This window comes from Ammospiza nelsoni, chromosome 8, assembly GCF_027579445.1.
Source record: "Ammospiza nelsoni isolate bAmmNel1 chromosome 8, bAmmNel1.pri, whole genome shotgun sequence".
NCBI lineage: Eukaryota > Metazoa > Chordata > Aves > Passeriformes > Passerellidae > Ammospiza > Ammospiza nelsoni.
The window spans coordinates 5,586,886-5,610,842 of NC_080640.1; the positions used below are offsets into that span (position 1 = coordinate 5,586,886).

At 39.4% G+C, this 23,957-nt stretch overlaps 1 protein-coding gene across 5 annotated transcripts; it reads left to right on the plus strand.

The window, feature by feature from the left end:
* Positions 1-387: 387 nt before the first annotated feature.
* Positions 388-21,192, plus strand: TIAL1 (TIA1 cytotoxic granule associated RNA binding protein like 1). Of its 5 annotated transcripts, none has more exons than XM_059476676.1 (12): positions 388-618; positions 6,965-7,061; positions 10,256-10,405; positions 10,703-10,757; positions 11,067-11,154; positions 13,049-13,124; positions 15,037-15,145; positions 15,422-15,517; positions 15,602-15,686; positions 15,978-16,101; positions 16,577-16,716; positions 17,549-21,192. In XM_059476676.1, exons 1-12 carry the CDS (start codon positions 590-592, stop codon positions 17,664-17,666), a joined length of 1,167 nt encoding a protein of 388 aa, XP_059332659.1. In that variant the 5' UTR covers positions 388-589; the 3' UTR covers positions 17,667-21,192. The 5 variants fall into 5 exon arrangements, with proteins under 5 accessions (XP_059332659.1, XP_059332661.1, XP_059332663.1 ...); XM_059476677.1 differs by having other exon boundaries at positions 412-618; positions 10,307-10,405; positions 17,549-19,164; XM_059476678.1 differs by lacking the exons at positions 16,577-16,716; positions 17,549-21,192 and adding an exon at positions 16,225-16,519 and having other exon boundaries at positions 403-618.
* The last annotated feature ends 2,765 nt before the right edge of the window (positions 21,193-23,957 follow it).

The following is a 23,957-nucleotide window of genomic DNA, read 5'->3' on the forward strand; positions in this document are numbered from 1 at the left end:
GCGCTCCGGCACAGCCTTGGCATCCCCGTCCCGCTTGGTGCGCCCGAGGCTGGGGCTGGGATGAGGGCCGGGACCGGGACCGGGACCCGGACCGGGATCGGGACGAAGCGAATCTTCCCGGGCTGCCGGCGCCCAATCGCGGCGGCCCGGGCGCGCCCCCGCGGCGCCTCTGCCGCCGGGCATGCCGGGAGCTGTAGTTCTCTCTCTGCGTCGCGCCGCTCTATGCGCGGCCAGGCGAACTACAACTCCCAGTAGCCTTCGGGGCTCCGCCACGCCGTGCCCGACCGTGCCTACGATTCCCATCGCGCCCCGCGGGGCCTGGAAGGAGAAGCGGGTCCGGGAGCGCGCGGGGCGGCGCCTGCGCAGAGCGCGGCTTCCTGAGCGTCTGGTGGCGGCCGCCATTTTGTGGTGCCGCTTCCCTCTCCCGCTCGGGATCTGCGGCCGCGGGACCTGGCGCGGGGGCGACGCGGAGCGGGGGGAGCCGGGGCCGCCCGCACCCTCCTCACCTTCCCTTCGCCTCCGTGCGCCGCCGAGCCCCTCCGGCGCTGCCCCCGGGCGCGGCTGCGGAGAGCGGCGCTCGCCCACCATCATGGAAGACGACGGGCAGCCCAGGACCCTGTGAGTGGGGAGGGGGCGGCGGGGTGGACGGCGGGCCCGGGGCGGAGCGGGGCGGGGGCAGGGGTGCGCTCCCGGGGAGCGGGGCCGGGGCCGAGCGGGGGTGCCGGGGGAGCGGAGGGGCCGAGCGGGACGGAGCGTGTGCGGCAGGGCCGGCAGCGGGCTCCGGGCAGGGGGAGCGGGAGCGGAGCGCGGCCCGCACGGAGCCGGCGCCGCAGCGATCCAAGGAAAACGCGGGCGAGGCGCGGCTGGAGGCGGCGTGTAACGGGGTCCGTGCCCGGAGCCTCCGGGGCCCGTCCCCGCGGGGCTGGACCTGCAGGCGGGGGTCCCAAGCCTTCCCCGGGGGGCGCAGGCACCCTCGGGCCCCCCTGCCCGGCGGTGCCGGCGCTGGGAAAGTTCTTTGTGCTGTGCCGGCGGTGGGTGGGATGGGCAAAGCGGGAGGGATCGCGCTTCCCTCCAGCGTGTCACGCTGTGCTTCAATAACCGGGTATCGGGCCCAGCAGAGAGAAATAACTGTGCTCGCCGAGGCTCTCCCCGCTCTTTAGTCACTCGGTGGATGTCATCCGTTTTCTGTTTGAAAATACAAATTTGAGCGTTTTGGGGTTGCTTGGGTTCTTTTCGGCTTTGCAGATGTGGTTTTGGTGAATTTTCTTTGTCCTGTTGGCTTAAAGGAGGGAGGCTCGCACTTGTGGTTGGGCACTGCAGAGCGGGGATTTTGTGCTGCTGCTGATTTTAAGCAGTTCCCAGATGTGCAGAGCAGCTGCCGGAGGGTGTCCGGGGCTCTGGGAGCCGTGCAGCGTTCGGGCTGTCCCTGGAAGAAAGGCAGGCTCATGCTCGGGCTGCCCAGATGACAAAACACAGCTCAGCACTGTGCAAATGAAATCTTTGTCTATTTAGCTTTCAGGACAGTAGCCTTCAGAAAAACTCCCCGAGATAGTCTGGACTGAAGGCCACTCTAAAGAAACTACTGAAACAGAGTAAAATGTATCATAATTCTGTTCTCACTACCAAAATGATGACTTGGCATTTAAGGCTTAGCAAGGCAATTTGTTTTTTTCTCCTTTCTAGGTCTGCAAAAGTTCTTTAAACTCGTTTATAGTGTAGTATAAGTACTTAGTCCTTCCTCCCTGAGGTGCATAGTTTGAGTAAGCAGATCTGAAATGCTTTTTGTGTTGATTACCCAAATGATCTGAGTTTGCCTGGCCCTCAGAGCAGACCTAGGTTGAAGTGTTGTTTTGGAATAGGAGGAGGGAAAAGAGCAGAGTCACACAGTGTTTTATTCAGTTTTATTTTCAAGGCTCCTTTCTTCATTATTGGCTCTGTTTCTTTCTTTTTAAGAACTGCTATGGTCCCACTAAGTTTTAAGTGCTAACAAGTTTAGGTACCACATTGGCCATGGGTCCTTCCCAGGATCACATCCATCAAGGACCTGACTTAACCTCTTAGTTAAACAAGAAAAAAATAAATTTGTGCTGAGATGTCTGAACTAGCATCTACAGCTGCCCCAAATGGTTTATTGCACACGTGTGACTGTTTCATTTGTTAAACTAATAAACAACATGCACATTAATTTCCTAGTAGTTCTGTAGTAACCACAATCACAAAGTTACTTTCCTGTAATTATCTGTAGGCTTTTTGCTTGGAAAACAAAAATTTTGCTGCAGCATTTTTTTCATTTTACCTTCTTGTCCCTACTTTTTATCTGAAATATCTTTGAATGTAGAATAGCAAGGTGTGTTTTAAAGATTATTGTCCTGAGCACTGCTTTTCATATAGAACAGTTGTGATCTCATAAATAAAACTCACTGTCCCCCAAGAAGAACAAATAAAAATATTGTTAGTTGAACTTCTAAGTTTTCATTATTTGGGGAGGGGGAGGAGGGAGAAAGTGAAGACAAATTGTTTCAGTGGCTATTTCACCATGTGCAAAAGCACTTGCTTGATAGTGTAAGCAGAACTTTATGAATGTCTTAATTTTTCACTCCTGAAGGAATAAATGAAATCCAAAATCTGTAAATTAGGAAGGAATTTTCTTATTTAACAGTTGCAAGCCGATTTTTTTACTTATAAAAAGCAAAACATACCTTACCACTATTCACTCAACATTTATGCCCATCTTAACCAGCTCAGAATAAGGATTGTTCCAATTTGCAGTACTTACAGGGCTGTAATGTTTATTCCAGTCATGATAGGTCTGTCATAAACCTCTAAGAATTCAGAATATTTTCTGAGGCTTAATATAGAATGCTGACACTGTTTGCATTTTTGTTTCTTAACTTTATAGAAATGTGAAGAATAACCTTAGATACTTTCTGCCATAAAACTTTCCAGGAATGGGGGCCCTTCTACATGATTTGTCACATGTCATTTTTTAACTGGTCCTAAAATGAGCTGTGAGCTTCTGATTTTTTTTGTTTTAATAGAACACTTGAAAGCTCTGTTCTCTGTGAGTACTGTTAGATTTCACAGGCTGCATCAAAGTCCTGCTTTTACTTTAAAGTGAAAACTAAACTATCAGGAACCTGATGTGCCGCTAATGTTATCAGTTCTCACAGGCAATCAGTGAAGTTGCAAAGTTGTACATTCTTGTTAAAGTTTTTAGAAATGTTTTGTGTGATTTGTAGGTGTTCAGGGACTGCTCTGAAGTCACTGCATGCCCACAGCTGCTCTCTCAGCAGCCTTGCCCTGCTGTATTCCAGCTCTGGAATGTGGATAAGGTGCAGGAGTAAAGCTTCACCCAGATTCCCTTCTCCTGAACTTCCCTTCAGTTCAGCTCTGCACAGGAATGTTGTCTCCTGGAGGAGGCTGCATAGTGGATTATTCTTGGCATCATTTTATTTCCAGTAGCTCACAAGCACTAGGCAGAGTTGCTAGAATTTCCACGGGCTCTTGAGCACATCAATTACCTTATTGCTTATCATAATTTCCTCTTTTAAATATGCAAACTGCCATTTCTTGCCTGTTGCCTGTGTGAGTGAGAAATCAGATTTACTATCCTCAAGAAAAGGGTGTAAAGGAGTTTTGTGTACCTCAAAGTAGTGGCTGTAAATCTCCCTTTCTTACCTCCCTGTCTAGCATGCAATACAAACCTGTTTGCCTTCAAAAAGAGAGTTTTGCTGCTCAAGCCAAAGAGTTGAGTTCCAAAACTCATTATGGACTGACACATGTCTCTGTGCTCCTTAGATAGTTCTACAACACCTCTGAATTTCAAGTAGTTTGTTATTTGTGTTGTCAGCAGCATTCAGGAGTGTAATAGATAAAAATGTGTGTCAGGACATCTGTCTGTCTGGGTTGTTGGGGTTTTTTGTAGCTGCTCATTAATTGGTGTTTAGGTGCTTCAGGCTTGCAGAAGGGAGCAAACACTGTGGTCTGTGTGCTAAAGGCACAACTTTTGCTGCCCTGTCACATCATCCAAGACCACCTGTAAGAGTTTAGTGCTTCTGCCTTGCTGGGTTTCATAACTTTTTAAAAGTTTGCATAATACATCCTCTAGAATGTATCAGTCCAGAAAGGTTGGAATACAGTACAATACATGTTAGGAGTCTTCTCCTTTCTTGAGGTGTGTGTGTGATAATTCTGATTTCATGAAGTAGAATAGAAGCTGCTGTTGGGTTACCTCACGTGTAAATGGAGCTGGGAAGGGGAAAGCTGAGCACAGGCTGGCCATGTGTGGTGGGTGATAAACATCAGCTCAGCCAAGTTTTGTGTTTCCAGGAAGGTGAGGTGTCTGCTCCTGATGTGGTGAATATATTGATTTCTTAGTTCTGTAGTACTCAGGCATTGCCACTGAAGGTGTTTGCTTGTATGTTTTTATTAAAGTCATCTCTAACTGTACTGGAGGAGGTGATGTTACTGCAGTCTGCTTAAAGACACCAAGTAACCATCAAGTCTTACTTTTTAGCATATTGTTTCAAATTTGTAGAGATTTGCATTTCCATGTTTTCCATTTCATTTGAGAGATTTGGGTCTCTCTGGTGTTGTCCTTGCTGCATGAACCTTCACTGTGCAGCATTCTCAGTGGGTGCATTCCTGAACTTTGAGTTTCAGCAGCTTGGGAAGGGTGGGAATGCCTCTGACTAATGGTGATACTGTGCACCAAGGCAGTGTTTGTCAGATACATTTAGGGAATTCATGGACCAGTAGGATTTCACATCCCATCAGAATCTAGCAGTCAGGGTGGTCCTGATTTTTGTGAAAAGGCAGCTTGTTTCATAGCTGAGGTTTATGGTGCAGCATTCTCACAACTATCTTGCTGAAGGCATGGTGGTATCAAAAAACCACTTAGTATATCTTAAATATTCCAGCAGTTAGTGTAACTTTCCTTACCTTAGTTGAATAGATGACTCAGGAATGGCTTTCCCTGGTGTTTTTTCTGTTTTAAATTTTTGTCAGACCAAGAGGAATTCTCCAGCTTGATTTTCAGACTTGTGTTTTCCGAATACATGTTAGTATTATGCAGAAGAGGATGATACTTGTTTTTTTTCTTGTTAATGTTAATTGTATTCCTTACTGTATCTGATTTGCAGTAGAAATAATGTGTTAATTTCTATCAGTGTTTCTGTATCAGTGTGCTCTGAGGCTCAGCATTAATGAATACTGCAGCATACAGAGGGAACCAGAACTAGCAATAAACTGACCCTTTTTGTTGGAATTCCTACTGGGATATACTTTTCCCATCTGATTTTAGTAGTATCTTCAAAGGTTAATATTTCCACTGAAAGCTATTAGTGATTTACAATTTATTCTTGGTGAATGATTAACAAAAATTTAGTTAATATTTCAGAAAGAAAGTATGGATAAATGTTTAACTACTAAATTTTCAGGATAGAACTGAGAAGTCAGTGAGATGGACAGTTTGTCCTGTAAGGGCTCTTAGAGTTCTGCAGTTTTTAACTTCTCTACTGAAAAGCTTCATAACAGTCCTGACTTCTGTCAGTGGCTTGTGTTAATTCATACATATTTAATAAGAAAATAATGAGTACCTGAAGGATTTTAGTGGATGTTCTCTATTCAGGTGGTGCTTCAGAAAGTTCACTCTGGGTCTTGTAGCTTTGAAGTCCTGCAGAGAAAGTGCAGAGTTGCCCCATAGCTGCTGAAAGAAGAACACAAACAAACATGTGTTGATAACGTTGTGTGTTCTGATGGAAACAAACAGTGTCAGTTTGGATGTTGCTGATCCGGATGAAAGTCCAGCTGTCAAACACAATTTGCCTTTGAAAAATTTCAAGGGTTGCCTTTCAGAGCACACCTTTAGTTAACTCAATACATTTGTCTGTGAGCACTAAGAAAGGCTTGCTCACGTTTATGTTCACTGTATTAAGGTCAGGCTGACTTGAGTTTGCAGTTTTATGACGTTCTGTAACTGACCAGAGTGAAATGAGTAAAATGTAAATTCTTTCAACTTCTAAATCACAGAAGGTTCTGCTCATCTTACTGGTTGCACTTGAATTCTTTATGCCTTGACAGCCTTGTTTGTGAAGGTGATGAATGTCCCTCTGCTGATGGCTTGTGACATCTGTTACTGTGACAAGCCTTTCTCTCAGCTGATCACTTTGTTTACAATTTGATTACAAATTAGTCACATTGTTAAAAAGAATTTAGTTTTGCATTGAAGAATTTCTCAGCCATTACTGTAACTTGGTAGATCTAGCACTTTTATCTAAACTTGATAAGTATTTCAAAACTTGGAATTATTTCTCAAGATTTACAAACTAACAAAAATAAAGAAGTCTGGGAGATATTAAAATAACACTGCCAGAATTTTGGGGATTATTACAAAGGTGGGAGCTGCACAGTGCATTCCTATGGCAGAATGCTGCATAAATTGCCTTGTCTGTTGGTGAGTGGGCTGCCTTTCCAAATGCTCAGGAGAACAGAAAAGTTGAGTTGGTTGTTTGCAAGGCAGCACAATTTGTCCAGGAGCTGCTCCTGAGCTCATGGCAGTGAGATGTGTGTTTGTACCCAAATTCAGAAGTATTCTTGATGAGATACTCAGTGGGAAGTGAAACTTAAAATATCATTGCCCAGTTGGTTGCTTGTTCTGCACAGCTTTCTTGAGCAATGTTGTTTGTGCTTTTGACATCTCAGTGCCAAGGAAATGATTGGCACCAGGGCTGGGTGTCCAGTGTTGTCTGCACTGAGCTTCACTTCTCAGTTAGCCAATGTTATAATTCAGAAACCACATGAGTACTGCATTAAAACGATGAAGTAATTACTAAATATTGTCTTTAAGATACCTGAAATGTTTTAAAGAGAGATTCTTTATAGTTGTTTAAGTTTTTAAAACCATAATTACATTTTAAAAGATAATTTCTGGTTTAAAATCTTGGTTTTTTGTTTCCTTGTGTAGCTATGTAGGAAACCTGTCCAGAGATGTGACTGAGGTTCTCATACTTCAGTTATTCAGCCAGATTGGACCATGCAAAAGCTGTAAAATGATAACAGAGGTAAGGCCTTCCACATCTGGGGGGTAGCAAATGTAATGTAACTTTATCCTAAGCTATCCAAAACAAATGGAGTTCAGGGCTTCTTTTGACATTACTGGCAGGGGGTTTCTTTGGGTTGGTTGTGTTTGGCTCTGGGATAACTCTGCAGGAGAGAGCTGCTGTGTGCAATCCTGTGCTTTTGCCTGTAGCCCTGACATGGGAATCTTTTCCTTTTATCAGCTGCTGATGAGATTCCACTTTATTTAAAAGATTGTTACCCCTTTGCAGAATCACATTGTTCTGATGATCAGAAACCTTGTTATTTCAAGTGTAATTCATGCCTATTCTGTACATTTTTCACTTTATTTGAACATGAGCCTCAGTAATTCTTGTCCCTCTTGAATAAATGGTTCTTTGCTATGGATGAAAAGTAAGAAGTCCTTCAAAATAAGTTTGACACTTCCTCAGCTTTTTCTGCACTAGTTCAAATACCTCTTGTCTGCACTAGTAAAAATAGTTCTTGTCTGCACCTGTCTGTTCTTAAATTAATTTTTCCTTGAAACAAAGTGACAAAATTTCCATAGTATTCCAGATAAAGTCTTGCACAGAGTGTTGGTAAGTATTAATGTTTTCTTATCTCCATTGTAAATACTCTGGTACCTTTATGGTTGGCAGCCATTTCTGTGAGCTTTTTGACACATCCTACAAAACTTCTCTCTCCCTGGTATTTTTCCTTCCTTCTACATTTGTAACTGGTAGGCTTTGAGCAGGCAGGGACTAATCTGAGTTCAGCCAAGTTTAAGCTTTGGTCCTTCATCTCTGGTTTCTGTAAACTCTTCATACTTTTTACTACATCTTATGCTTCTTACTAACTTGCAATTACAGATTTCTGGAGGACAGTTACATTAGTTTGTTGTCAGGGTTGTTAATGAAAGTATTAAAAGGCAAATCTTGTGACCAGGCTTCTTTAGGAATGCTACCAGAAACTCCCCTGTGGGCTTCTTCTCCTTTCAATGTGTCACACAGCTTGTTTGTTTCTTTGTTTTTAGCTTATCATCAACTTGCTGCTTCTTTAATCACTCTCATCTTTGTCTGGACTACTAATTTCCCATGTGACACTTTTCTCTGCTGGATTTGCTTTAAGTTTATTGGGGAAAAATAGCAGAAGGCTGACAGATGACAGTTGTTAGTTCTTCTCTGAAGAAACACTTTTGATTGTCATGTGCTCTACAGGCATAAGGTGCTGCTGCTCCCACCTTTGGCTGGGTGAGAGCTGTTAGCAGCACTTTGGTTTCTTGAGGATCAGGTGAGAAATTCCAACATTTTTACCTTGGTTGAGGCTTTGTGGTTTTAAATCTTTCCATGAGTGAGACATCTTCATGAACAAGTAGATAAACAGAAACTGCTGGCAGCTGTTTCAGTGCCACACAGGTGACTGCACTGGGCTGACCTCAGCAGCTGCCAGTGAGCAATCACAGAAGTGCAGATTGGATTCTAGACTGTCACAAGACCCTTCTACAGTGTGTGGTTAACCTGTCCTGGGGACTGTGTCATGGTTAGGTGGTTCTTACATTGTTAGTGCCACCATCACCTTCTAAAAACCTGTGATTTTTCCATTTTAGCAAGATGCATTAAGTCATTCTTCTTTTGTAGAGTATGTGACATGAACACATCAAGTGTTGAAAATTTCAGGTGTTTCTTTTGGGGGTATGTGATACTCAGGCTGCTGGCACAATATTTGTAGATAGTTTGAGCATCTAAAGATCTGAGTGTCTGCAAAAGAGATTCAGACAAGTTCTCAGGGCTAAAGAAGACCTCCCTACAATCTCAAAGTAAGCCTGCACTTCAGCTGAAGCATAAACTGCACCAAATTTCCTAAAGAAGCCTTAAATGGCTTTCCCAAAGTAGTGTGGGAGGAGGGGTGAGTTAAGGCTTTCTTTTTTGGGGCATCTGAGGTGAGTGTGCTTGTAGAGAACTTTGTGAGTGAAACTTTTTTATGATCTCAGGTGCATTTCTCTCATCTGTTCGTGGTGCATCAGTTCCAGTCCCCAGGTAGTGACAGTGTGCAGGAGGATGACTTCAGGCTCCCAGACCATTTTAGGTGTACGAAGGCCTTGTGATCCATTCAACTGTTGCATCTTCACAGCTTCACAAGTAGACAGGACTGCGTTTAAGCTCTACAATCCATTTTTAGGGAGAAGGAATGGAATTGTTCAGCAGTGTTAATGTGTATGGGTTGTCAGAAGTCAAATAGGAATGCTGGAAAAGGCTTCTCTTAGCTTGTGTTACAGCTGTGTTCTACCTGTATGGGGAGGTTGATAGTGGGAATACTGATGCCAGAGCAGTTCCTCTCTGCTAGACCCTTCCCTTTCCATGTGAGAAATAACTTGTTTAGGGTAATATTGGTGTTTCTAGAATTATATTTTATCATTTTGGTCCGTGCACATGCTGCATAGTTAATGGAAATGTTTGGTTAGAGTTTTTGTACTCATTACATCCTGGAGGTAGATCAAATCCAGTGTTCAAGTTGGCATTCTCAACATCCTTTCCACTTGATCAGCTTTTCAGAAAACTCTTCTGTTCTTTGCACTTTATACTCAGCTACATTTATTACTTCAGTGGCCTCTGCCAGTGAGTATTTTTAAAGGTGATTTGTTAGGCCATCCTACAAAAACAGGTTGTACTCAAGGTTAACAGAGTTAACAGTCAATTGATTAGTGTCCTTTTCCCTCAGTCAAACTATTTTGAGTTCTTTTAAAAGCTTATTTCCCAGACATTTGCTATGGCACGTTTCACTTGAGACTGACAGAGCAGGTTCCAGGTTGCTGCCTGCTGGTGGTTTTCAGTCAAATAAAAGGAAAGACTTCTTAAGTAGGGCAAGAGAAAATTGGTGAAAATGTGTCTGGGGACTGAACTTCTCTAGCTTTGAGTATATGCATGGAGCAGATTTTTCTTCTCTCCATTCTTTCCCTTTCCCCCCCCCCCCCTTTCCATCCAGTTTGCAGATCACTTTTCTGATCAGTTATTAGTTCAGTAAACTTCAGTCCTCATTCAAAGCAAGCTATCCTTCACAAACTGCTAGACCTTGAATAAAAAAATCCGTCTTAGAATTCTTGCATTTAAGTGTAATGTCAAAGGCTATTTCATAAATCTGATGAAATCATTCTGAAAGTTTCTAGCTGTAAGTAATATATTTTCCTGGATTTTCTTCTCAGCAACCCGATAGCAGAAGGGTCAACTCTTCTGTTGGATTTTCTGTTTTGCAGCATACAAGCAATGACCCTTATTGCTTTGTGGAATTTTATGAACACAGAGATGCAGCTGCTGCATTAGCTGCTATGAATGGGAGAAAAATTTTGGGAAAGGTAAGTTGCTCACATGGTAATCTTAGATTTAAAGAATATAGATTTGTGTGAAAATATTAATAAAACTGTTGAAGATATTTTACCAAGATTAAATATTGATAGAATAATATTTTTAAACTATTGATATAAAAAAGTAAGTCTTGTTTAGGAAATGTATTATTTGTGATCTTCTATTTATGATGGTGTTTTATATTAAATGATGATTTGTAAATGTTGACAGTTGTAACCCACCCTTGAATAAACTTATAAAATCTAAGAATTGTGTGAATTTATACTAAATTTTATACTTGTTTTCAGGAGGTCAAAGTAAACTGGGCAACAACACCAAGTAGCCAGAAAAAAGATACATCCAGTAAGTACTGTAATGCCACAGTATCCCTTGTGCACAAATACTTCACAGAGTGGTAATAATTTATCATAAATGCATTTAAACATAACTTCTCTCCTTCCCATCTAGTGTTTGATAGAATTTTGCAAACTAATTCTTCTGTTTCTGCTTTACAACTGGGGAAAGCGGAGTGGACAGATTAAATTGCTGCTGCTCTTCACATGGAATCCTGAGCGTCCCTGGTTCCCAGAGTGTGTGCAGAGCATCACTTTCTCAGGAGTTGAAACTTCAGATAGCAGTTAAATATTTGATTAGTAAATTATTTATTTGCAGATCACTTCCATGTGTTCGTTGGGGATTTAAGTCCAGAAATAACAACAGAAGACATCAAGTCAGCATTTGCTCCTTTTGGTAAAATATCGTAAGTATCATCATAAACATTTCCATTATCAGTCAGAAAATGTGATAGTGAAAATGTGTTACTAAGCTGAAATGTTATTTCTTATCTTTTGAGATAATTTTTCTGCTGTTCATTTCCTTGTGGTGGGTGGGTGGGCAGTAAAGAGGGGTTGTATCTCAGTGTGTTTCACAATGTAAATGCAGTAATGTAATTGTGCTCTAGTTTGCTGAAAGCAATGTGCTTTTAACCTAATTTATATGCTAATGTCCTTCAACCTTTTATTAAAATTTAATTACTGCTCTAAGTGTGATTTTTTGCTGTTGAGAATGTGTACAGAGTAGTGACTTGACATACTATATATATTGTATCCTGGGTGTGTTTTATGTGCATTTTTGCTGCATTTCTTAGGCAGTGTGGAAAACTGGGCAATTGAAATTTAATTCTATAAAGCAGCTGGTTAATAACTTGGGAATGTTTTGAAAAAGCTAATATTTATGAGAATGAAATCTGGTGTTTTGGATGATAATGGGATGAATTACAATTATAATACCTTAAATGAAAGAATGGTGGCTTTACAATATGTGCACATTTCTGCCAGTTAAGAGAATGTTTCTTTAAACTTCTCTTGGACAATTCAGGTGATCCTAAATCACCTGGTGTTCTAATTGAACATATTTAACATTGCAAAATCCTTGAGAGTGCTAAAGTATAAATGTCCTAAAGAGTACTGCTACAAAAAAAGTCTGTTAATCTTTTATCAGTTTGTAAAAATCAAAGTTGCACATGAAGGTTTTTGTACTACTTTACAGGAATATATTTCTAAGAACAAAATTCTTATTTTTCTCTTGTTCTGTACGCATATTTTTAAATGAATCATAAATCTTATTTCTTACCTCTGCTGTTTTGTTTACTTTGCTTTTTGTCTCTTAATGTGGTAAGTAGTACTGTTTTAAAAATCAATTTAAAAAGAATAATTCAGGTTTCTGTTTCTCAATCTATATTTATACCTGAGACCTGCAGTTTTTCTAAAGTCCAAGTCACAATTAAAAGTAATAGCATTCTGGTTATTTTGCAGAATTGCTCATAAGAATGGACAGGATCTTGAAGGCTAACTGCAAGGAACTGTGCACACTGGAACTCAGTTGTAGATTTTTTCTCATTTCTATTTATTCTTATTATACATTATTTATATATACATATTTTAGTATTTACATTTTAACATTCTATTATTCAGTGCAGTTCTATATTTCCAATCATTTTAACTTACTCACTAAAATTTCTGTGTAAATTTGTTGTTTTCGTACTGGTGTGCTTAGCATTGTTGTTAGTTTTATTCTCCTTTCTTAAATTTCTGAAAATGTCAATTTTTCAAAATTTACAGCTACCCAAACTCCAAAATGATGGTAGAGAATTGACCAAGAAAAATAAAGAAATCTGTTAACAGGCCATGTATGCCTTTTAATTCCTATTTTTTCCTCTTTTTCGATTTTTTTAATATTTCATATATTTTGTATCACTAGGCAGAAGACATTTAACTATTTAGAAAATGCATGGTAAATTAGATAGAATTGTTACAGTAATTTATAGAACAGTAAACCTTAGAGGACCCTAGCCAATAGAATATTAGAAAAGGAAACTTTGTTTCTCTTATACTTCAAATTTGAACATTCTAGTTATAGCCAGTATAGGTTATGTGCATAGGTTGCATGTTTATTACATGTTATTTTTTTTGTCCTACTGCTTTTTTCTAACAGGTAAAGAAGCAATAGGGAGAGTTCAGGAATGACTGTAGTTTTAGGGCTAACTGAATTTATAAGAAAAAATTATGCTCACAATACAGTGTGTGTGGTTCCTTTTAGTTTTTATTTTGCAGGTTATCAATACTACCCTCATATAGCTGTGCTTCTTTTCACAGGGATGCACGGGTAGTTAAAGATATGGCAACTGGAAAGTCAAAAGGCTATGGTTTTGTATCTTTTTATAACAAACTGGTGAGTAATCACAATGCAGGTTTAAAATAGTTCCTGTTTTCCATTTTTAGTTTTTGCCTGTTTATGTATTCACTGTTTATTAGACTTCACCCAGGGAAGCAAATTTACATGTACAGGAGCTGGATGTATGTTTAAGACAATGTGGGGAAACTGTGAATAATTCTCCTTAAATGTTTTGCATAGGGAAAACTCACAGTTTCAGGATTTTAGGCATATAAAGCCTGTGTGGTCAGAAGTCCTAAATGTCAGATCTCTGGAGCTGTCCTAATCAGAGAAAAAATTTTATTTTCCTCAGATTTGCCAATGCCATAAGATGCTGCAATTGAATGCCTTGATTTAGTGTGTTTTTCCAGTTGCAATTTCTTTGTTCTGTTTTATGGCTGAAAAGGCAAGAACCCCTCTTCCCTTATCATACAGTTGTTTGGTTCCTGTCACCAGGGGGGAACTGTAACAGTCATGGAATTAAAGTTACTGAATTCTTTTTAGACTGAGCCATAAAAACTCCAGTTTGAAATTAGTATTCATCCTACAAAATTAATGGATTAATTCTAAACACATTACTAAAAAGTACTCTAAATTTCATGTCCTGTTTGCTGTTCATTGCACAGCAGCTGCACCTGTAGGGTTGTGGTGTGACAGTCCAGAGCTGGTACTTTAAGGCCCATTTTTCAGAATGTATCATTCTGCTGGATTTGGGGAAGTGGGATGTGCTCCCAGACTTCCAGGCTGAGCTCTTAATGCATAACACAGTTCAGAGAAAATGGAACTCCTGCATTGGACTGGATCAGTTATGGCCTGAGCTCTGTTCCTTTTTGTCTCAGCTGTGATCCTCAAGCAGGATAGCAGCAAGATTGATCAGAGAGTGTTTCCTTTCCTAGTCAGTTCATTGTGTATTCACCATGTTTTAGGAACCAAGGGTGCTTGAATCAATTGGGGTGTTTCATTGTCTGGGGATTTGGTTTTATCATTTAGATTGAGTTTTTTTTTTTTTTTTCTTATTGGTCATCTTTTGTAATTTCATTTTTGTATTTCTGTGTTTTCAAAATGAGTACTCAATATAATTAAAACCTAGAAAATCAAGGTCCTGAGTTTGAGAAGAGAATTCTAGTTGGGAGCAGCTCACCTTTAACTTGTCCACATTTTCTTTGTCCCTTGTGCTTGGCAGTTTTTTTCCTTAAGCTTTGTGCCCTTGGAAAAGCATTTGAAATGTGCACTAACTGTTTGCTCTACCTGTCTTCTTCCAAAGTAATTGGGAGACAAATTGCTTCTTGCAGCTGTTAGCAAACTTACCCTTGCTTGTCAGATGTTTCTGCTTACACTGGGAGCTAAAGATTGTCTTCAGTTTCATGTTCAGGATAAAAAGTGGGCCATGGATTCTCATGTGTGTTCATGCAATGACTTTAACGTGTAGAGAACTTACAAAGCATCTGTTGCACACCTCCAGGAAGCAAAAGAAGCATTTAGTGATAATTATTTTATTTCAGTGATTGGTTCTGACATCTGTGTGACCTTCCCACTTTTTTGGGCAGCTTTTGAACATCTAATGCAGATGCTTGTGTAGTACGTGTGTATATGGTATAAATGTGTGTGTGTACATGTATGTATACAGGTAGTATATATTTAGGTAGTATATATGTATATATGTATATATGATTGCAGTTGGCTTTTATCCTGTGTAGAAAATGGGTGGGAGGAAGTTTTTACCAAATGACTTCTGAGGGCCTTCTCTGTAACCAGTTCCCTTCATGTTAATTGATGTTTGTCTGCTTACTATGATTGTTCAGAATTTCATACTCTTCTTAGTACTGTTACTGGTTTTGTCAGTGGAATTAACTGATAACCAAGTCTTGGGAGTAGATTTGTACATGATTTTTGTTTGGAAGTGCTACAATCTCTGTTTTAATCTTTGCAGGATGCAGAAAATGCTATTGTACACATGGGAGGCCAGTGGTTGGGAGGCCGCCAGATCAGAACTAACTGGGCAACAAGGAAACCACCAGCCCCTAAAAGTACACAAGAAAGTAAGAGCTTCATGTCATGCTGTGTTGTGTTTGCTGTCTTTTCACTGTAAAGTGGGAGAATAAAACATAAGCCAAAATCATGTCATTTAAATCCCATATTAGCTTGCCTTCCAGATCTTGATTAGATTTTTTGGTATGCTGTATCAGCATAGTAATAAAATATTGAATGTGTTTGTTAATAATATATTTGTTAAATGTGAAATTCATGCTTGTGTATGAGGTAAGTGTCTAGGTTACTGTCAGCCCACTGCTGAAAAGCAGCCTTTGTCTTTACAGATAATACAAAACAGTTGAGATTTGAAGATGTAGTAAATCAGTCAAGTCCAAAAAATTGTACTGTGTACTGTGGAGGAATTGCCTCGGGGCTAACAGGTATGAAGTGTTCTCTTATTTTTTATTATTGAAATTTTTTGGACACCAGGATGGTTACTAATTCAACAATATCTTATGTTGTAGATCAGCTTATGAGACAGACTTTTTCACCCTTTGGACAGATTATGGAAATAAGGGTGTTTCCAGAAAAAGGTTACTCATTTGTCAGGTATGGACAGAGAAAACAAAATCTCTGGGTCTGTGCTTGTAGTAACACTTCATTTCTCTGTAATTTCACTTGATTGAACTTGTCCTGATACAACAAAATCTGTCACCATATATTAATAAAATAATTTGGAACTTGTAAAAAGGGCCACCAACATTTTTACCTGAGAAGATGAATGTTTGTGAAAGCAGATGTTTTTCTCTGGATTTCCTGTATGTATGGAATCACTGTTTTTTAAGTAATCAGGTGGAAGTTCTGTAAAACATAACATTGGTTTGTTTTTACATTTTATAGGTTTTCAACCCATGAAAGTGCAGCACATGCTATTGTTTCAGTTAATGGAACCACAATTGAAGGACATGTTGTTAAATGTTATTGGGGTAAAGAATCCCCTGATATGACTAAAAACTTCCAACAGGTAACTGTACCTAACCTTTTCTTTTATTCCAAAAGCAATTGTGTTTATACCTGTAATGACTTCCCAGTTATAATGGTTAAATTTTGTGGTGGAGTTCTTATGAAATTCCATGTTCTGTCTCAGTTATGTTCCAGTTCATCAAATTGGGCTAGTGATTTTGATGGAATATCTGTTACTGTCTTCTGGATATGATCCAAGATAGGGAGAAACTTTGAGGTAATTTTAATTCTTGCTGTTTTGCTAACTGCAGATTAGGTGGCTGTCCAACCAAATAGTCTTTGGGGTTTCAAGCACACACAAATAAATTTTTCAGTACAAGGATCTAATTAAGTCATAGTGACATCTTATTTTTCAGATCTCATTATTGCTTGTTTTAGCTCTCTGAGTGATATAGCCAAAACTTTGCCTTCAGCAGCACAAATGCAAAATAAACCATCTCTAGAAGCTGAAGTACAATGGATTATTCTTTCTGCAGGTGGATTACAGTCAGTGGGGACAATGGAGCCAAGTATATGGAAACCCACAGCAGTATGGGCAATATATGGCTAATGGGTGGCAAGTACCATCATATGGAATGTATGGCCAAGCATGGAATCAACAGGGTTTTGGAGTAGAGTGAGTATATTTAATTTTTTTAGAATATTCCAAGGATGCTGTAGCTTAAGTTTCAGGCTCATTTGGGTCAAGGATTGCACAAGGTTTCAAACTTAGGGGGATTCCTGTGTGCTTAAAAGTTTATGTTGAGTGCTTGCCATGAGCAGATACTGGGGTGAGTGCTCTGACTTGTACCTGATGGCACATTTTCTGTGTGATGGAGGCACAGAAACCACCCAATGTTTGGAAAAGTTTTGGGTGGTGTTTCTGTCTGGTATCTAAATCTGTTCTGGGTTCTGACTTGAGGTGGTGAGTCTGAGCCAGGAGCCTGGGTATTTGCTTGTAGGGAGAGAAGGAACACAGACCCTTGAACTTGTGCAGTTTCAGAATTTGGGTGGGCTTTTAAGAATGGAGTTTTTCAATAAAACTCTTTTGTTTTAACATAATTTTGAAATAACTTGTTTGCCTAGTTCTTCATTATCTGGTGCCAGTTAAACATATTAAGCCCTGATAGACCTCTCACTGGTGTTCATGCCCATGAGGTATTGGGTATTTCTTGCATTTCTGCATCACTGATGTTGAGTTCCAGCCAACTGTGTGTGTTCATGCCTTGGGAGGCAGATGCCATATCCAACTGGTACCCAAGGTTTGTGGGGTTTTTTTCTCCTTTGTTCTTCAAAAGCTCATGATATATTCAGGAATCACATGTTGTAGAGCTTAACCTGAATTACTCATTAAAAAGAAGAAATTGTTCTATTTTGATACACGTAGTTGTGTAGGAAGTATGTTTTTATATATTTTTTTTTCAAGTTGCTTTTCCCCACTGTTTTTAACCATCCTGTTTCTTTTTAAGCCAATCTCCATCTGCTGCCTGGATGGGTGGATTTGGTGCTCAACCTGCCCAGGGACAAGGTGCTCCTGTAATACCTAACCAAGCTGGATATGGTATGGCAAGTTACCAAACACAGTGAGCTGGGACTCTGTTTAAAAGTGTGTATTTCATGATAGGCTGCAGTTTCCAGTGACATTCTGAAGACTGGAATGTAGACAATGAAAAAACAAAAGAAAATATTTATTTTAAAAATGGAAATGTTTGGAACCTTTAGCACAGCTTTGCTTTGGTGAAGGACACAAATGTCTTCTAGTTCTGCCTTTTTAAGTTTTTGTTCATGATGGATATGAACATGTTTTTCTTTGTGTACAAAACTTAAAAATAAAGTCAATAAAGACAATTCTGACTACAAATTTTGATATAGTAGGAGAAATGGCTAATGAATTTGATTTTGAGGTTACCATTCCTTTTTTTTTTTTTGGTTTTGTCTTCAGTGTTTTATATCATTGTGCTTTTAAGAGAAATGACGTTGAAAAACAGGGAGTTGCTTTTAGTTGAACACACATCCTGAAATAAACTGTGGACCAATCACTACAACCTGCAAGACAGTATTGAGTTTTCAAGAAACCTATGGACATAGCTCAAAGTATATGTAGGTCTTGGAAGAATTTTTTAAAAAAATATTTAATTTTTCTACATGCTTACAGAAAACAGCTGATACAATGAACAGTTCAGTCTGAGATGAAAAACAGTACTGTCTGAGAAATTTCACATAACTTTTACTGTCCACATTCAGGCACATGTTGAAACTTTCAGAGCTGGTTTGCTTGTTAAAACTCTAGTAGTTTACATTTAATTTTGAAAAGTAAAAGTGTTTTTACAAGTATGTTGTTTGTATTCAAATCAGACAGTCATACTTGGGCTTTTACATAAAGTTTGAAGGCTACACATTGTAAATATTTCATAATTACAGTGTTTCAAAAGCATGCTCAAACATAGAAGTAGCAATGTAATTATTCAAAGTAATACTTAATATACCCTACTGCTTTAAATGCAGTAGATTGACAAGAATGTGCAAGACTGACATTTCCAAAGTTGGCTATTATGTAAAGTTACATAAAGAACTATAACAAAGAGCCTTAATTTTAATTTCATAAATCTTTAATGCATCACCTTTTTGTCATTAGAAATACAAATTTTTTGCTTTACATTATTTGGTATGTAAATACCTTGGTTAACAACCTTGTAAACCTATTTCAAGGTTATTATAAGTTGTATAGTATCTTGAGTGTTTTGAAAAATCTTGATGTTTTTTAAGTCTAGAAATATTTTGCCCAAGAATTTTTTAACAAGATTGTTAAAAACATCTTATTTTAGAGAATATTCAATGTGCCATTTGGTAAATGGAGATGCAGTTGAAACAGTACACTGAGTTGTGACTTATTTTTAATTAAAGTTTTTGTCTTTATGGATGGTTTGCATGTGATGAACTTGTACAGAGGCTGGGTTGTTTGTGTACTGAGTGTGTAAATGGATAAATCATGAAGATGTTTAAATGGTATACTTGGGTTATTTCTGAATTATTTTATGGATACATTGATATAAACTGCCTCAATAAATTTGAAGTTGAAAATGAATGTAAGTTAGATATAAGTAATGTGTCCTCCCTGTGACAGCTAGAGGGTGCAAATGCCTCAGCTGTCATCTGGAATGCTGAGGCAGGCACCGTTGGAAGGGAAGGAGTAGGATTTGCAGTGGTAGCTCAGTGCAGCAAACTTGCATTTAAAAAGAAACAGAACTTCTGGTTTTTAGAGATGGTAGTTCTAAGTGAGTGTCTGAGCAGCTGTGTATTTTCTCTGTTTCTGGCCATGCAGGTGTTGCGAGGTAGAGTAGTCTGTTTTGAAATGGAGATTTGCAGTTGTGTTAAACCCAGCCAGGTTGTGCAAATAACTACACTTGTTGCTGTAGCAAATCACATGAGGGTTTTCTTTCCTCCTCTTTTATTGATGTGTGAAGTAGTACCTTGACTTTTAGATCAGGTTGAGAGTGAGATGTGCTGGAAGAGCAGTTTAGTCAGTTGGCTCAGCTGCACCAGAGGTGACTCTGGGCATCCAATGCATGCAATAATGACTGAGGTTAGTGTGGAACCACGAGTGCTCGTGCTGGCGGAGTTGGCCCTTTATCTCCTTTTCTCCTTTATGGTATCTGTAGTGTCTTTCCACTCAAGATAGGAATCTTTGCCTCCCGGACTCTTGTTTTTCTATACATTTTGTACATATGTGTATATCTACGCGAGGATCGGCCTATACATTGTAGTTTGGGAAAACCTCACAAGTAAGTCTGTGCTTTTGTTACACTCAGCTGGTTTAAAAAGTCACGAGTCTGTAGAGATATGAATTGTGAGTTCCTTTAGGATATCTTAGACTTCACTTGAAATCTGGGGTTTCTACATCCTCCTAGGTGTTTGCCATATGGCTGTTCTGGGTGCATGCTGGTGTGGAGGCAGTTTGTTCTTTAGGCGCTACTGAAGATGTAGATGATGCAAGTACATTGCCACATAAATGCCCATATAAATGGGCGTGAGATTAAGGCAGTGATATTTCAGGTCTCAATGTGTAGATCACTTTAAATCTGATTATTTAATATGCCTGCTGTAGAGCTGGGCCGTACCCGACCTGTATTTCAGGATGAAAGATAGGATATACCTTCTGATTTAAGTCTTTTGTCATTGATTTTTATACAGCTTTTCTGTAATGGTGATATTTCTTCGCAGACTGCTCAAGGTGTGGGGGTCTCCAGTGTCCTTTAATGTTTCTCTAGCACTGCGAGGAGGAGTTGTAAATTAGATTGCTTTTTACTCAGTAGCATCCATAAATGCATCACTGACAATTTTTTGGCACCAAAGAGCCTCTTGCACCATACTGCTTTTATGAGTGACACTTACACTGTTGTAATTTCTCTAACTACAGAAATTGACCACTACCTAACCCTTACCACTAGAATTTGGATTTCAGAAACACTGATTTATTATGGCTTAAGTTGATGCGTGCAACCTGAACCAAGGTTGTAATCTGCGTTTGCAGAAAATGTTCAATAAAAGTGGAACATGATAAAGGGCTTATCCTGTATTTGTCATCTGTCAAAGCATTGTCCCTCTTTGCTGTAAAACTGACAACAGGCAGACAAGGCTGAACTTGTAAACTATGCACTTGCAACCATGTAAAAGATGTTTTATTTAAAAATTTTTCCTACAAAATCATTTTGTATTTTGCAGAGTTGCAGTAGTAAGGCTGTAAATCTAAGGTTACGTGTGTAGCTTCTCATCAATCCTGCCTCCTTGTGTATATTTGCTAACAGTTTTTAGACATACCTGCAGAACCTTCTTCTTACTAAGATAACTTCATGAGAAGTGATTCACTGTACCAGAACCATTGCCTTCATTTCACTCAAAAAAGTCTCACAGTGAATAAGGCTTAGTTTTGCAGAAAAATAGTGATTTGTTTTTCTTGTGTTTGTACACAAGGAAGCAGACTTAAACTGTATGGACATGATTAGTGTCTGATACTTCTTAATTATCTGACTGTTTTTGAACAAGGGCACAAGTGTTTGTTTTAATCACGTGAAACTGTTTCCTGGTCAGCAATAAAAGATTTTGTTGCACTGTTCTTACATTGCAAGATACAGGCAATCTTTTGTTCAGTATACTTCCAAAAAATGGATGGGGTTTGTGAAGAACTGCCTTGTTCCAGCTTGAAGTTTCATATATAGATATAATCTGGGATCTGGATTGTGGCTGTAAGAGCAAAAGAAAGTTCTCTTGAAAGTTGAGTGAGAATTCATTTGTTCTGATCACATGTGGTGCCTATCCCACATTGATAAATTTAAGGGTTTCACTATGTAATGAAGTTTCTGTTCATAAAAAGGCAACTGCAAGGCAGTAGCTTCTGGGAAGGTCTTTGGTGTGTTTCATTTCAGCTGACTTCTATGAATCCAGTTGCTTGTTTAAAAAAAACCCTTAAAAATTGTTGTGTTTTTCAATATCACATGGATAAAATCCCATCCTGCTGTACCATAATTTCAAATCAAAGAAAATGCTGAAGTGTTTACTGAATGTTTTACTTGAAAAAGAAACAGGACTTCATGTTGACAAGTGAACACTGATTGTGTTGTCCTTCTGAGGCTGTGTGCTGATGTGGATCATGGATGTGTGAATGACATGCTCTGCTCACTGACATTTCAAGGGTAATGACTCAGAACGTTAATTTGACATCAGTAATGATTATTTGAATACAAGTTATTCTTGCTTAAATACACAGCTCCCTGTGCTTTGATTAAAGCTGATCAGAATCTTACTGGTTATTAAAGTATTCTTGATATGCTGTGGAAAGAAACATGGCTTTGCCTTCTATCTTAGTGTTGAAGCTGTCAATAAGACATCAGAGTTGCACAGACTGTTTTTTGTTCAGAAGAAAAACACTTAATGCATTTGTCAGGGAATTCAGTGTAAACTGACTTTTCTGTACTGATGGGTGATGGTGTTTGAATGTTTCCCTTCTGAAAGAGTGGCTCAGTTACCATTCCTTGCATGAACCTGGCTCTCACAGATCCCACATTCTCAGCAGCTCTTTCCCAGCTGCTGGTGTGGAAGGGAGGAGGAGGAGGATGGTGACAATGGGTGGTACAGCCCAGTCAGTGTGCCTGGTGCAGCAGTGCCAAGGCAGACTGTCAAACACATTTAGCATCACAACAGCTTTGCATGGACACTGCAGTACCCCCAAAGGTTGTGACCATTCAGACACAAACCTGCTTTATCTGCTTGCTTCAAATAATGTGGCTTTAAAATTACAAAAGTAGAAACCACATAGCTTCTTTGGTTCCTCACAAAATAGGTGCATATTAAACAGCCAACTAGAACACTGAAGGTGACTAAACAAAGGAAATTGTGTTAAGCATCAGAATTTGTAACTTTTGCTTAATGCAGACCTCTTAGCTTGGCATTCTGTTGCGTGTCTGTATTGACCTTTTTGTTTTTATAACTGAAGTAGTTTCAGATATGCACAGCTGCTTGTTGAACATCTTCCCATGCTTGACAACTTCTGGAACAGGGATAAGGACTGAATAAGAATTGTAGGTCTACCACATGAAACACTGGATAATGCTCACATTTCCTGGATGGAAATTGACTTAGTAGAGCCAACTCTGTAAAAGTGTAAATATCACAGGGGATGATGAAAAGCTGCTGTCCTCCATTTGAGTAGCTAGTTCTTTGACCTTAATAAATGAGGAATTATTACTGGGCTGCTGTTCCATGAAAAATGCTCTTCATGGGTTTTTGTTCCTTTCAATGGGGCAGATTTTTTCACTCCACAAATGATTTGTTTCCTTTCATGCTGGGTTGTCAAGCGTGGTGGGAAAGACTAATTGTTAATATTTATTGTTTATTCTAAATCTTCCAACTCAGGTACTGACTGAGGGGAAAGTTACCCTCTTAGTTATTAACAGGACTATTTAATTTAACAGGACTATTTAATTTTGCAATATACCTTTGTAGAACCATTTCTATTTGAGTTTTACTTGCACCAGAAAGCACAAGGAGTCTACACAAATAGACCTTGGACTCAACTGCTTCGAGCTGCCGTTCCATCCTACAGCTGCTGCACCAGATCTCGTTGCACAGTCAAAGGCTGGAAACATTTATGCCTTGCTGCTTTCTTTGGTAAATTGCAAAGCTTGTGTTCTGTACAGAATAAATCTCTTCTGAATATTTGCAAATACTCAGAGAAAGCTGAGGTGCAGTGTTTTCTGAACTCTTGCTATTTTGGTGTGAATTGGGGCTTCTTTCATTTACAGGTACATGCTGTGGTTTTGTAGGAGCAATTTGTGTTTGTGACATTAGCTAGAAACGTGGCTCTTTTCAGACTTAAGAAAAATAAAATGCGAATGTTTCTAGAATAGTATCCTAGAAATGTGATCTTGCCTCCTACTTGGATTTATGTATTCTATGGAACAAGGGTATGAAGCTCCAGAAACGTGTCTCAAATCACTCATAATGGATATTTTCATAAGGGAATAAATCTATATAAACTTGAAGTATACATATAACAAGATCTTGACATGTATTGCTGATACATTTTGAAATGTTCAATACCTGAGGTCAGAGGACCAGCAGCTATTTCTGAATGTATGCTGCATTTTGAAGACTTCAGGCCAATTCACAAGGTGATGCTGTGTTCACATTGCCTTCTGAAAGAGTTCCTTCCAGCACCTTTTTGTTCTGTGGGATTTTGTGGAAGAACATAGGAACTCTTCTACAAGATGTATGCACAGAAATTTGCCAAGGTACGTGACATTTTACTTTGAATTCATGTTCCAAGGTCACAGTGCCAAGTGTCTGACAAGCTGCATGACTTAGAACTCGATGTTTCCTTGA

Bases quoted from the DNA above. Each gene is read 5' to 3' on its own strand.
- TIAL1 (XM_059476676.1), top strand. From the start codon at position 590: ATGGAAGACGACGGGCAGCCCAGGACCCT. The intron at 619-6,964 runs GTGAGTGGGGAG...TTCCTTGTGTAG, and splicing joins GACGGGCAGCCCAGGACCCT to CTATGTAGGAAACCTGTCCA. The intron at 15,687-15,977 runs GTATGGACAGAG...TACATTTTATAG, and splicing joins AAAGGTTACTCATTTGTCAG to GTTTTCAACCCATGAAAGTG.